The sequence below is a fragment of the Triticum dicoccoides genome, chromosome 1A, assembly GCF_002162155.2.
Source record: "Triticum dicoccoides isolate Atlit2015 ecotype Zavitan chromosome 1A, WEW_v2.0, whole genome shotgun sequence".
Classification (NCBI taxonomy): Eukaryota; Viridiplantae; Streptophyta; class Magnoliopsida; order Poales; family Poaceae; genus Triticum; species Triticum dicoccoides.
Window position 1 is genome coordinate 567,196,106 of NC_041380.1, and position 15,019 is coordinate 567,211,124.

Below are 15,019 nucleotides of genomic sequence, written 5' to 3' on the forward strand. Positions count from 1 at the left end.
CTCATTGCACATGAGAGCGTGCATGCAATGAGAAGAAGGAAAAAAGGGGGCAATCCAGTTTGTGCAATCAAGCTAGACATGATGAAAGCCTACGACCGGGTTGAATGGCACTATCTACAGGCCGTCATGCTCAAACTTGGTTTTGGAGTGAAACTTGGTTTTGGAGTGGAGTTTGTTCGCCTTGTCATGAAGTGCATCTCCTCTGTCAGATTTTCCATCCATGTCAATGGCGAGCTCCTTCTGTTCTTTACCCCGTCGAGGGGTTTACGACAGGGGTGTCCCATGTCTCCGTACCTTTTTCTTGCTTTGTGCGGAAGGACTAACATCATTATTGAACCGTTTCGGTGGACAGGAGGTGGATAAAGGTATAAGAGTAAGCTACCGCTCACCATGGATCAACCATCTCTTGTTTGCGGACGACAGTTTGATCTTTATGCAAGCAAAGGAGCAGAGTGCTCACAGACTAAATGAGATTTTGAGAATATATGAGGAAGGTTCGGGCCAAGCGGTTAACAAGGAAAAAAGCTCTATTTATTTTAGTCCAAACACTCCGGCTCCGACTAAGTTGCTGCTAAAGCAAACACTGAATATTTCAGTGGAAGCTTTTAGCGAGCGCTATCTAGGTCTACCCACCGATGTGGGTAGGATCACAAATGGGACGTTCGATCATATTGGGGAGAGGATTCAAAACAAACTCCAAGGCAGATCAGAACGTCTGATTTCCTGTGCTGGACGGGAAGTACGGATTAAGGCGATTGCCCAGGCCATTCCCATGTTCAGTATGAGTTGCTTTAAGCTAACCAAGAAGGTATGTAAGAGTCTTGTCTCTTACTCAGCTAAATATTGGTGGAGTAGTTCCCTTGATCGCAGATCATTACACTGGAAAGCATGGGACGCTTTAACCAAGCCAAAGGCGAAAGGAGGGATGGGATTCCGGGACCTCGAGCTGTTTAACACGGCTCTACTCGCGAAACACGAATGTCGATTGATGACAAATCCTGATTCCCTGTGTGCTCGAGTTCTCAAAGGAAGATATTACCCTACATGTGATTTTATGCAAGCCGCAGCTCCTCGGTTCTCCTCTTCAACTTGGCGCGCTATCATCGCTGGGAGGGACGCATTGCAGATTGGTCTCCTTAAGCGTATAGGAGACGGCACTACAATTTCTATATGGAACGACAAGTGGATTCCGGGCACTATATCTATGTCAACGGTCTGCAGAATTGGTACTGCTCAGGTGAATTTTGTGGCGGACCTCATTGACCCCAGCAATGGGTAGTGGCTGGTGGATGTGGTGCGCGAGAACTTCATACCCCCAGATGCCGATGCTATTCTCAACATTCCATTGAGGCAGGGAGGGGGTGATGATTCGTTGGCATGGGCTTTTGAACGATCGGGTTGCTACACTGTAAAATCAGTGTATCGTGCTCTAATGACTCGCAACGAGCATATTGCTCTAGAGGAAGGGACGACTACCGAATCTTCAATGACAGATAAACAGATGTGGTCTCGTTTGTGGAAGCTCAAAGTCATTCCCAGAGTGAGAGTCTTCTGGTGGCGGGTGTTGCAAGGCATTCTCCCCGTCGAAGCCACTCTGAAATACCGCCATATTGCGACGGTAAGCACATGCAAATTGTGTCTTCAGTCTGACGAAGATATGATGCACGCACTACTGGAGTGCCCTCGCGCGAGGCAGTTTTGGGATGCAACACGAGGGTGGCTAAATGTTAAAAGGCCGATCCTGCACCCGCTAACCTGGTCAAGGGATATCCTATGTGACGATATATTTTCAGTCTGAAAGAGCGACTCTAGTGACTGTTATGTGGACGATTTGGACCTCTCGGAACAATATCACCCACGACAAAGCTGCGTTCAATCCTAGCCAATCCATGAGAAAGGTGCGGGAAACCCTAGCAGTTCTGTAGCTGCCTCGTGAGCATGCCCGTACTTTGCCGGGCCATGGCTGGCGCCCACCAGAGTTGGGCTGGATCAAAATAAATACTGATGGAAGTATTGCAATGGATGCAAGAAGGGGAGGGATAGGGGGAGTTGCTCGATCTCGGCCTTCCTTTCTTGCGGCATGGTGCAAACCCTACCCTGGGATCACGGATCAGTTGATAGCTGAAGCTCTTGCCATTCGTGACGGAGTCATCTTCGCTCGTCTGAGAGGCTATGCAGAAGTGGTTCTTGAGTCTGACAATTTGGAGATTGTGAATCTTTGGAATTCGCGCCAAACATCCCGTGCGGTGGTGGCGCCTATCTTCTTAGAAATTGGGGAGCATGTTCCTTCTTTTAAGTCCTTTGTAGTTCAACATGTTGGTAGGGCAGGCAACGTCTCCGCTCATCTCTGTGCAAAGCAAGCGAGCACATTAAATGTTACGGAGTGTTGGCTTCAATCTACTCCTAGTTTTCTTGTAACCAGCCTCCTAGCAGATTCTGCTAGTGCTGTCGATGTTGAATAAAGAGCTCCCGATTTACTCGCAAAAAAAAGGTGATTGAAATGTGTCGTACTTCCAGTGAACTTCTGTAATAGAATATGAGTTTTTTTTAAGAAACTTCAATGCATAGTGTCACATTAAAATTTACCGAACCCGAAAATAGAAAAATTATCGTTCAGTTAGAATTTGTAAACTCCGAGTTCAGTAAAAAAAAGTTGTAGTTGATCAAATTTCGATTTGTTAAACTAGAAGGGAAATGGAAAATTAGAATGTGGCCAAGGAATAGAAAGCGGTGCTTCGAATTTAAGTCATTAAGGGGTGGTGGCGCAGTTGGCTAGCGCGTAGGTCTCATAGCTAACGTGAGTGATCCTGAGGTCGAGAGTTCGAGCCTCTCTCACCCCAACATTTTTCTTTTTCTTTTTTTCCGTCAGCATTCAGCCATTCCTGAATTATTATTCCACCGACTAGTGTTTTTTCTCCGTTCTGCTGATGCCTGAGACTGGTAAGGTTCGGCAATATACATGTATCTGCTGAGCTTCCGGCACCGTCTCGTCGTCCTGCTGTTCTACGTACACTTGGATCTGCCCCTCCCTTCCCTTGTGCAGTTTGTGAACACAGACGACTGACAGCGAGTCCAACAACGTCATACCAATAAAACTAACAAAGCGCTCGCTGTTAAGACACAATCATGTCGAGTAGAACAATCCTAAAACCTTATGCTTAATAGCTAAGCACACATCAATTAATACCCGATACAATAGGAGAAAAGGGAACTAAACTGGCTTTCAACTAGGAGAATGAGCACTGCAATCCACACTTTATCTGTTTCGAAAAAGAACTATCCACACTTTACGCAGACAATTATCTGCGAGTACAAGTGGCAGGTACATGCATATCTTGCTCGTCGCCTGCCTTAGGTCTCTCTGCACAAGCAAATGTGAAGGGCAAATTTGTTATGTGTGACTTTTCCCGACAAAACTTACAATTAGGGAGTTCACGGATCTAAGCAAGGATTTTATCACATTTGCAAAAAAAAAATGATTTTATCAGGAGCATGAAAGCAGATACGAGTACTGATTCAAACTTGTTATGCATCGTATTGGCCCACTCAAGGTGATGAATGGTCATGTTGACTAGATTTGTGGTAGGCGATCATCTCTAGAGCAACTAGCACCATGGAGTGAATCTGGCAAGGGAAGCGAAAAGTACTTCCTCGAGGACAGTGGAAATCATGTCTACAAAAGAGAGGCCATAGCGCATCTTCAACACCGACTTATAAATTTACTCCAACACGAATACATAAATCGGTCATCCGATGCTATTCTGGGCAATTTAAAATTCTAATAAAGTCCGATGCATAGCACGCGCCAGATCACACCAGTGCCGGATCACATGTCCGATAACAACCAAAGAGAGACAAGTATGCTTAAATTTCCACATGCCTGATCACAAAAGAATACGAGTCCAACAGTCCGGGCCGAAAATTAAGATTTTTTGCCCTACCAGACCGGTAATCCAAGCATCCACGCTCAAGGTGTCGTCGCCGGCGCGTAGGCAGCCTCTGCCTCCGCCTCCTCCTCCTCCTTGTCCGCCGCTTCCAACTTAACTTTATGTCGTTGCAACATTTTATAGCGGACGACTTGCACGATCATTCTTGCGTCCGCATCCAAAGAGTCCAAATTCAAGGACAACATCTTGGCTCCTCCACATTGGCCCTCCAAATTCAAGAGCATCACCTTCTTCTCCTCGAGTATGGCCTTCTTCTCTTCGATCATGGCCCTCTTCTCTTCAAGCTTGAACTTCTTCTCGATCGCCTCCATCAACACTTTAAATATTTCCCCTTTATTCCTCCTCGTTATCCGAGCGCTTGACGTTTGACTCCTCCTTCTTGGTCAAGATGTCCTCAAACCTGTCTGTCATCTTGGCCGCCGCACCTTCTCGCTTCGTCCTCTCCTACTCTCATTTCTTTGCCTGAAACACTTTTCTAACCTTCTTGGGCGGTTCTATCGTTGGGTCGGTTGGGTCACTGGTTTCTTCCTCGGTGGCTTGGGCGGCGGTCATGGCTATGAATGTGTTCCACTTTGATTGTCCATCCAACTTCAACAAACAATGCATGACGGTGAAGTTTTTCTTCTCCAACTTCTTGAACACCGTCAACGCACGAGAAGGCTACAAATTAAAACATTGTCAAGAATGCATATCTGGCAAGTGATCAACAAAATGATGCATATCCGGCTACAAAACTATGCATATCCGGCAAGTGATCAACAAAACTATGCATATCCGATTACAAAATTATGCATATTCGGCTACTGGTCGACAAAACTATGCATATCCGGCTACAAAAATATACATATCTGGCTACTGATCAACAAAATTATGCATATCTAGCTACCGAGCAACAAAACTATGCATATTCGGCTACAAAACTATGTATATCCGACTACTGATCAACAAAACTATGCATATCCGGCCAAATGAACTTACTTGCTCGGTGATTTGTGCGCCATTAGGACACCGTGCAATGAGATGCGCCAAGTGGCCGCAATACTTGGACACGGCCCCTTTGGATGGTGTACCACCAATGGTTGAGGGACTTTAATTCACGGTTGTGGAAGACCGCGTCGGAGTAGGGCGTGAAATGCTTGTGTTCATGGAACCATCTATGAATGTTGGACCAAAATGTTGTGCCCTTTTGCTCTATGTCATGGATCGGATCGAGGCTAATGGTCAACCATGCATCACACAAACAGCTCGTCCTCCCGCATGTTGAAGTTTTGTCCTCTACCCTTCTTCAGATTGCCGGAAAAATCATCCGGATCATCGTCCTCCACCTTCTCCTCCTCCTCCTGTTGTTCGTTGGCTCAATCATGTTGTTGTGTGCTCGTGCTGGTCTGGGTGTACGACTGTTGCGTGCCCGCCTGGGTGTATCCCTGTTGCATGTGAGTGTAGTTGCCGAACTAGGTGGGATCCGAGTCTTCCACCTGTCCGTCCTCATAGCCACCTCCTCCATCGCCTCCATCGTGGTTGATGTTGAACATCTCCTCTCCACGTTGCCATGCGCCTTCTCCCCCGCTTTAGGCATAACACAGAACAGCGTGCGGGCATCCATCTGGTCCCCGTCCGCCGTCCGCGCCGAATGAGCTGTCGCGAAGAACTGTCCGAGAAGGGCAGCGGCGACGCCTTTAAAAACAAAGAAGCGTAAGGTATTGAGCAAGTGATAAACCTTATTATCTTATAAACATAGTGAGCACAAGATTAGTCTCAAGACTGCTGTATCACAAATTCACAAGTACTCCCTCTGTCCCAAAATATAGTGTAAAAAAACGTTCTTATATAAGAACGTTTTTGACACTAGTATAGTGTAAAAAACGTTCTTATATTTTGGGACAGAGGGAGTACTCAACAATGTGTCCAGAAAAAAAATGTTGCAGAAAGGGCCAATTTTTAAAGCATTTTGGAACATTCTTTTTTTTGTCCACCCGTGGATGTTTTCCCATCATGAAACTTTGCATGTTAGTAAAACATTAAACAATGTTTATCGCACAAAATAATCATATTTTTCTATTTTCTTCAAAATTTAGTGTTCACCCGGGAGCAGAACAACACTTTCGCCAGAAGTTCTCCTATGCTGAAGTGGCTAGAGCCAGGACACTATGTTTTCACCTAGAGACAATATTGTAAGAGTGGAGAGGTGTCGAGCTCCTTGACATGGCCTCTACAAAGGAAACGACGCCCAACGAGCGGCGCCGTTTAAATTCCAACTCTCCCTCCCAAACTAGTTGATTCCAGCATATAAAATAATAAAAACAGGGTTCGTCGACTGCGCGAGGGATTTCTTTACCTTCAAGTTTTTGGGGACTTGATCCATCAAATCATAAAATTTGGATAGTGGTGAACGAGTATTTTTGCTATTCAGCTTGTTGGTAAGCCGAGCGTCTCCATAAGTAAACTAATTGGAAAAGCGTTACCAGAAAGGCCTATTAGCTCAGCTGGTTAGAGCGTCGTGCTAATAACGCGAAGGTCGCAGGTTCGAGACCTGCATGGGCCATTTTTTTCTTTTTTTTCACTGTTAAAATTGCAAAAAAAAAGGAAGAAAAATAATTTGGCTTCGCCCGGGTTCGAACCGGAGACCTTCAGTGTGTTAGACTGACGTGATAACCAACTACACCACGAAACCTTTGTGATACAAATTTTCACAGAAATTATAACACAGTTAAGCAAAATCTTTATTGCTTTCCTGTTGCGCTCACTGACGTGGTAGACAGATAAATGTCATGTCAGATTCAGATTTCCAACAAAAAACAGCAACAAGTGTGTAATCTTTGATCATTGTTCACGTCATATAAAGTCAATTTGTGTAGTTGTGTTTCCGGTCAATGAAGACTAACTTATGTTTCCGGTCAATGAAAACTAACACTCATGTTGTGCCAAGTGCTTTCTCATATATTTCTGCTGGTCTCAATGATGCTTTTCTCTCTTTTTGTCTGAGGTATCATGGTGCTCATTGTCTTGGAAGCGGCATCAACAATTAGTTCATCATTTTCCCTTCATACTTACCTTTCCTAGGATACACCACTACAGCTGTGATCACAAGATCTCCCATGTGTCGAGTGTGTTTGAATAGAGGGGTGAGAGACGGAGAGTGGATGACATAAGACAAACCTATGGTCAGTGAAAAATGATTCTTAAATATACCCAATAGTATGATGATGATGATGATGATGATGATGATGTCTTCATGTATCTTTTCTGAGCAATTCATGCAAACACATCTAGGCATACAAGGTTGGATGGTAACTGAAAATTGCAATTCATCAAGTTGTAAGCTTCGACCTGACAAGAGAAAGTTGCAATTCATCGAGTTGATAGCATCCATTTGGGTAGTAGAAAGTCACACAGCCCACCAAGTTAGAATCCTCAATGTGTAGTACAAGTTTATTTTTATCGATTTGAAAATAGAAAGTTTGTAATTCGTTGTGTTGGAAGCTCCAAGTTTAGTAGAAAAAAGCTGAAACATATCAAGCTGGATGCTTCATCTTGAGAAGTAACCAAAGTATCAAGTTTATGTTTTTGTGTAATAATACTACTAGTAAGTACTAAAATGAAGTAGTTAAAACTAAAATAAAAACACCATTAAAATGAAGTAGAAAAAAGCTGAAACCTACTGGACGCTGGATGATATGCGAGCGTTCTGGCCCAGGGCCCATTAAAACTGAGTTGTTACATATAGCCCTAGTTTCCAATCCAAACACAACGGGGTGGTGGCGCAGTTGGCTAGCGCGTAGGTCTCATAGCTAAAGCGAGTGATCCTGAGGTCGAGAGTTCGAGCCTCTCTCACCCCATCATCTTTTTTATTCCACTGACCAGCGATTTGTTTCAGCTGCCAATGAACACTGGAACGGTAACGGTCACACCAACTGTTAATTTCACATCTCGCATGATTGATTCCCCCTTGTCGAGCGCGCTTTTTTGTGCCCTATGTGCATTATATGCCTTCAAAAAACCTGACATGTAATGTTGCTGCTGCCATGTCAGTACAGCACCATCTACTTCCGGGGCCATCACATTCAGGAACCACTTCAGCCTGTCAACACAGACCGCTCGAAGCAAGTCCAACAGAGTGCCAGCACTGGTCGTTATGACATACTCCCTCTGTCCCTTTAACTGTCAAATACGCTCTTATATTATGGGACGGAGGGAGTATCAATGTACTCGTGATCGCCTGACTGGTAAAGCAACAAACAGACCAGTAGGACATCACAGCTAAGCAAGCGGCAGACCACACACTGCGGGAAACTACAACGGCCAATTCTAAAACCTTGTGGTTAATAGATAAACACACATCCATCACGATCCGATACAGTGGGATAAAATCAACACGCAGAGGGAACTAAAATGGCTTTTCAGCTAATAACATACATCACATGACAACAGCGCAGCGGGTACCTTTGTTCACTACAATTCCACTCCTATGCAGAAAACTATCCGCAAATACAAGTGATGCGCACATGGATGTCCCGCTCACTACCTGCGCCTCAGCTGTTCCGGCACGAGTATGCTCGTTACCTGCGCCTTAGGTCTCTCTGCACAAGCAAAAGGGAAGGGGGAATTTGTTAGGTGCAACTTTTGATGACAAACCATACTGTTAGGAGTTCACGGATTTAAGCAAAGATTTTATTAGGCATGTTATCAGAAGCATGAAAATACGGAGTACATGTTCTTGTGTCTAGTTGAAACATCTAAACTTGTTATCCATGTTAACTAGATTTGTGGTAGGCAATTGTTCCGTGAGCAACATGCACCTTGGAGAGAATCTGCTAAAGAAAGCTACTTCCTAGAGGACAGTAGAAATCATGACTGCGGAAGAGAGGACTTACTCTTGGACCGCGATCTGTGACTGGTGTTGATCTGCTCCCTGTGTTGTCTGCCTGCTGAATCATCTGTGGGCTATCATGCTTGTAGAACGCCTGCAAAGTTCTCACCATAAATGGACGCACGATATTCACCTCCATTGCAGAGAGATTTTTGAGCTGTCAAAATGCAGAAAAAAAGGAAACACAAGGCAGTAAGCAAAAGATCAGCTTGTTAACTTATAAAACATAGTCAGCCCAAAACTAGGCTCAGATTGCTGTACCACAAGTAATAAAAAATGTGCAGTAATACTGTAACAAACATGTACGTACGCCACAAGTAAAGCAGTATGCCAGGCTCATCAAAGAAGGAGGGAGGCCTGGGTTTCCGGGATCTACACATTTTCAACCTCGCAATGTTGTCCCATCAGAGGTGGCGGCTGCTGGACGCCCCGGATACTCTTTGTGCTCGAGTCCTCAAAGCTCGGTACTATCCAAACTGCTCAATCCTGGAGGCAGAGGCGAAGGATGGCATTTCTTACACATGCAGAAGTATTCTCAAAGGCATTGCACTCTTCAAGGAAGGAGTAATTTGGCGAGTGGGTCCAGGGGATAACATTAAGGTGTGGGAGGACCCATGGACACCACGGGGTGACACAGAAAACCAAGGTCTGTCCGAGGCAACGCTGTCATTACTAAGGTAAGCGACTTGGTGGAAGATGGGATGATCAGTTGGTTGTCGACCTCTTTTCTGAAGAAGATGCAAAAGATATTATAGCTATTCCAATCCGTGAGGGCATGGAAGATCATATTGCTTGGCACTTTGACCCCAAGGGGAGGTTCTCTGTAAAATCAGCTTATCACCTCGGCGTGCGACTCAGGGATGTGCGGCTAAGCCATGACACTGAATCCTCATTGGTTGCAGGTCGTCGTGCTGACATTTGGAGTTGTTATTGGAACCTATCCATGCCGGATAAGGTACGGATTTTCACTCGGAGGCTCGCTCAGAATAGCTTACCGCTGAGAATTTACATAAAGAGGAAGAAGGTTGATCTCGACACAATCTGTCAAATGTGCGGGAGGCTGGATGTAGGGCTGCAAACGAGTCGAGTTCGAGCGAGTTGGAGTTGGCTCAGCTCAACTCATATTAAAATTCGAGCGAGCTTAAACTGAGTGAAGCTCATGATCGAGCTGTAGAACATGACTCGTGCTCAGCTTGTAACGATCTCGAGTCGATCTTGAGCTAGTTTCGAGCTAAATGAGACAGTAAAAATTATAAATTTATAGCAAGTATTTCAAATAGATAAGGACACAACTTTGTACAACCATCTCGTCGTTCTCGGGAGGGATCATCTTGGTCTCTTGAGCCAACTGCAATAAATGGTGGTCTTCGTGGACCAAAAACAAGAAAACGAAGGTGCATATGCTGGGATCTTTTGCTAAAAACAACAGGATATTTAACACATAGTCGACCACATACCAAAATTAGCTCTGCACTTAATTAAGCTTCCATGTTTGCTGGTAAATAAAATGAAGAAAAATCATGGACATCATATATGGTAACAAATTATCTTATTGCCATTTAATAAGTGGCATCATCATTTAACATAATGATATTATGTCGAGCTATCGAGCTAAAATCGAGCGAGCCAATATTGACTCAAGATCGGCTCGTTTCTCGGTCGAGCTACATAAAGTGTTCAAACTCGGCTCGTTTTCTTTCAAATTGATCTCGAATCGAGCCAAAAAAACCAGTCAATCTCGAGCGGCTCACGAGTCTCGAGCTTTTCTTGCAACCCTAGCTGGTTGAGGTCGAGGGTCATCTATTTGTAAAATGCAAAAACGTGAAACAGGTTTGGAAGCAGCTGGACTTGGGAGGATGTCCACCTAGAATTGGTGAAATGCCAGGCCCGAATGGAGATGTTTGATCAGCTATGCAGTTTGAACAGCAAGCGGCGTAAGATGCTCTTGTTCTGCTGTGGGAGTGGTGGTCCGCCAGAAATAAAGCAAATGCCGGAGACAAGGTGAGATCAAGTGAGGATGTATGCGCTGCAGTCAGGAAGCACACTATGGACTTTGCGAAACCAGCCCCAATGCAGCAGGCCGAAGCTGTCCAGAAGGAGAAAGCTGTGTGGTGCAGGCCGAAGGAGAACTTCATCAAGGTGAACTTTGACGCTGCATTTCATGCTGATTTAGGAGCTGTAGCGTGGGGATGTATCTTCAGAACAGATCAGAGGGAGTTCCTCGCAGCGGCTGCTGGGAAGCTTGATTACCTGTCTAGCCCGTTAAATGCAGACGCAGCGGCGTGCATTAAATCGGTTGAGGCTGGGGAAGAGCTGGGGCTGCACAGAGCTATCTCTGAGTCCGACTCCCTCAATCTACTGAATGCTCTAAAGTCAAGAGAAAATGATTCCGTGTCAATCAGAGTCCTACTGAGGGACTCACAGTTTATGTTGAGCTCGTTTTGACAGCTTCGAATTTCATTTCTGTAAGCGTGAATGTAATAAAGAAGGGGAGCCTTGGCGCAGTGGTAAAAGCTGCTGGCTTGTGACCATGAGGTCACGGGTTTAAGTCCTGGAAACAGCCTCTTACAGAAATGTAGGGAAAGGCTGCGTACAATAGACCCAAAGTGGTCGGACCCTTCCCTGGACCCTGCGCAAGCAGGAGCTACATGCACCGGGCTGCCCTTTTTTTAAGCGTGAATGTAATAAAGATGCCCATGAAAAAGTGCGGTAACCGCATATGGCTTTAGGGTAGCGGTAGCCACTTCTATGTGGCATAAGCAGGCCCCGGACTTTGTATTGTCTTTGGTCACCAGTGTAACGCCCTCGATGCGGCTATAGCTACCACGTGTCGAGGCACGACTTAGAGACATAACCGCATTGAAAGCAATGTCGCAAGTCAGGCAATCATTACAACATCCCATGTAATACATAATAAAAGAGGGAGATAACATAGTTGGCTTACACTCGCCACGTCACATCAGAGTACATAAATAACATCCATCAAACAAACACTCATGGCCCGACTACGGCGCCAAAATAGAAAAGAACCCAACGTGCGACAAGGCCCTGAATCGATCCTCAACTAGGCACCACTACTGATCATCGGGAAAGGAAACATAATAACGCTGAGAGTCCTCGTCGAACTCCCACTTGAGCTCGTACTCGTCACCTGGACCGAAATCACCTGGACCTGCATCTGGAGTTATAGTATCTGTGAGCCACAGGGACTCAGCAATCTCGCACCCTCGCGATCAAAACTATTTAAGCTCATAGGAATGGATAAGGCAAATATATGTGGAGCTGCAGCAAGCGACTAGCATATGTGGTGGCTAACTTATACGCAAAAGAGAGCGAGAAGAGAAGGCGAAGCACGAGCGAGAAGCTAAAGGAACATCCTGCGCAAGCATAACTCCAACACCGTGTCCACTTCCCGGACTCCGCCGAGAAGGGGCCATCACGGTAACACACACGGTTGATTCATTTTAATTAAGTTTAGTTCAAGTAATCTACAACCGGACATTAACAAATTCCCATCTGCCCATAACCGCGGGCACGGCTTTCGAAAGTTCAATCCCTGCAGGGGAGTCCCAACTTAGCCCATGACAAGCTCTCACGGTCAACGAAGGAATAGACCTCCTCCCAAGACATTCCGATCAGACTCGGTATCTCGGTAACTCAAGACACTTCGACAGGTTAAAACAAGACCAGCAACACCGCCCGAATGTGCCGACAAATCCCGATAGGAGCTGCACATATCTCTTTCTCAGGGCACACTCAGATTGTCCTAGGTACGGGTAGGCCAGCCTAGAGTTGCCCCTGGTGGCCACCGGTAGCTGACAGGTGGACCAACACTTAGAGGAGCACTGGCCCGGGGAGGGGGGTAAAATAAGATGACCTTTGAGTCTGCAGAACCCAAAGGAAAGAAAAGGCTAGGTGGCAAATGGTAAAACCAAGGTTGGGCATTGCTGGACAAGCTTTAATCAAGACGACATATCAAGGGGTTCCCATTATAACCCAACCGCGTAAGGGACGCAACAATCCGGGAACATAACACCGATATGACGGAGACTAGGGCGGCAAGAGTGGAACAAAACACTAGGCGAGAGGCCGAGCCTTCCACCCTTTACCAAGTATATAGATGCATTAAGACAACATAGCAATATAATGATATCCCAACAAGTAAAATAAATGTTCCAACAAGGAACGGCTCCAATCTTCACCTGCAACTAACAACGCTATAAGAAGGGCTGAGCAAAGCGGTAACATAGCCAATCAACGGTTTGCTAGGACAATGGTGGGTTAGAGGTTCAACATGGCAATTAGGAGGCTGACAAGCAAAAGGTAGGCATCGTAGCAGTGACAAAGCAAAAGAGCGAGCAAACTAGCATATCAAAGATAGTAGTGATTTCGAGGGTATGATCATCTTGCCTGCACAGTTGTCAGAGTTGACTGGATCCTCACAAGCAAACTCAACGGGCTCCTCGGTAGCGAACTCGTCTTCCGGCTCTACCCAACAAGACAAACAAGCAACAAGGATACAATCAACCACGGGCAAGACCAAGCAATATGATGAAATGACGATATGCTATGCGGGATGCAAAATGCAAGATATGACAGGAAATGCATGAACCTGGCATCAACTTGGAAAACCAAGTGTGCCACTGGATAGAGGGGATGAAATCGCTTGAAAACGATATAAAGATCATTGGAATCGGATCTACGGTTTGGAAATGGCGAACGTTTTACGAAACGAACCGATCTGCGATATACAGCAAGTAGGATCCTAAATGCAACGAAATGAACATGCTACAGCCACCAAACATGAAAACAAAATACATGGCAGTGATGTACACAAGATGGTTAACAAAACACTAGCACTGAGCCATAGGCAAATTCATCCATTAAGAGGTTCAAACAAGCATGGCAAAAATGAATATGCAAAACAGATTCCAGACTTAGTGAAATTAACACTAGCCTGAAATTTCAGATCACGATGCTCTCTTCGGAGCAGCAAAACAACATGATAGATGACCTGAACATAACAAGTAAGAACATCGCATGGAGCTACTCAACAAGCTTAACAAAACACCCAAAGTGACCTGGGGCCAAAAGGGATCACAAAATATATTAATGGGCACACGAACATTGCTAAAACACAATCAGTTTTCAGACTTAGTGAAAACTGAGACATGCAGAAATTTAACTCGCGAAGGCATGTAAACGAGCTCGATGCACTCACTACGGTGCAAGTCATGGCAAGGAAAGCATATAGCCAGCAAGAAGGCACAATATGCTAGCTACACATGGCAAGAACAAAGGCATAGCATGCATGGATCACTAACAATAGCACCGGCGAAATCGCAAACGAGTTGACGATCTGCCCAGATTAACAACGAAGCAAAAGTTGAGCTCGATTGAGTCAACCTAGAGCACTCCACATATGCAAAAAAAGACATGGATGGATAGAGCATAACATAAATATCAAAACTCTCTTACTGATCATCCTCAAAAAAGGCACGGACCACTAGGAAATAAGCTGGACATATAGCATCATGAACTAAAATATCCCAGACTTAGTGAAAATCACTAAGTCCCTGAAATCAGCAATCTCAGGTACCTCCCTTCGCAAGCTTGCACAAGACAACACACACATCCTAAAAATGCATGGGTGGCACCTCTGGAAAGAAGACAAAATGCTTAACAATTCATCCCAAAGGGACACAGGCATATCATGCACGAATTAAACATAGCAAAAATGACAAAAGTGCAAGATGAACTAACGGATCTGCAATCTACTCACAAAGCCTACTTCTAACAGCATTTTGGGCAACAAGACGACCTCAAATACAAATGATGCAATGGAATGAAATGATGTACATGTCGAGGCGAAGATTTTGATATATCATATGCCTAAAACAGAGCTAAGGTTGCAAAGTTACGGGACCTCGAACAGAGCAACTTGGATCAAAATTTTCGGGACTTAGAAAAAAAATCGGGGGTTAGGGTTTACTGTTCACGCGACCGGATCTGGATCGGGCGAGGCTCTCAGAGCCCGAGGATCGCCGGGGCCTCGCCGGCTTTGAGGCCCGTGGTGGCCGGCGGCGAGGGAGGAGGCGGTGGCCGGCGACGTGAGGAGGAGGCGGTGGCCGGCGGCGACGGCGCCCGGGCGGCGGACGGCGGCGGGGAGCGGCCGGGCGGCGGGCGGCGAGGTGCCCGCGGCGGC

The 15,019-nt window shown here is 45.6% G+C and overlaps 1 protein-coding gene and 4 non-coding genes across 5 annotated transcripts in view; 3 read left to right on the forward strand and 2 right to left on the reverse strand.

Annotated features, from left to right (window-relative positions):
- The first annotated feature begins 2,753 nt into the window (after nt 1-2,753).
- TRNAM-CAU lies at nt 2,754-2,840 on the forward strand. The gene is given in 2 exon segments: nt 2,754-2,791; nt 2,805-2,840. It is a non-coding gene; the product is annotated as a tRNA-Met (tRNA).
- Nucleotides 2,841-6,415: 3,575 nt separating this feature from the next.
- On the forward strand, nt 6,416-6,489 carry TRNAI-AAU. Its single transcript has one exon. It is a non-coding gene; the product is annotated as a tRNA-Ile (tRNA).
- Nucleotides 6,490-6,544: 55 nt separating this feature from the next.
- Nucleotides 6,545-6,618, reverse strand: TRNAV-AAC. Its single transcript has one exon. It is a non-coding gene; the product is annotated as a tRNA-Val (tRNA).
- A 1,078-nt stretch (nt 6,619-7,696) lies between these two features.
- On the forward strand, nt 7,697-7,783 carry TRNAM-CAU. Its single transcript is given in 2 exon segments — nt 7,697-7,734; nt 7,748-7,783. It is a non-coding gene; the product is annotated as a tRNA-Met (tRNA).
- A 450-nt stretch (nt 7,784-8,233) lies between these two features.
- Nucleotides 8,234-15,019, reverse strand: part of LOC119355563 (DNA replication complex GINS protein PSF2-like) — a 10,766-nt gene continuing 3,980 nt past the window's right edge. Inside the window, exons 5-6 of the mRNA XM_037622385.1 lie at nt 8,819-8,971; nt 8,234-8,524 (exon numbers count right to left, since the gene is read on the reverse strand). Coding sequence (XP_037478282.1) covers nt 8,504-8,524; nt 8,819-8,971 — 174 coding nt within the window. The 3' untranslated portion in view covers nt 8,234-8,503. The remainder of the gene's footprint in view (nt 8,525-8,818; nt 8,972-15,019) is intronic.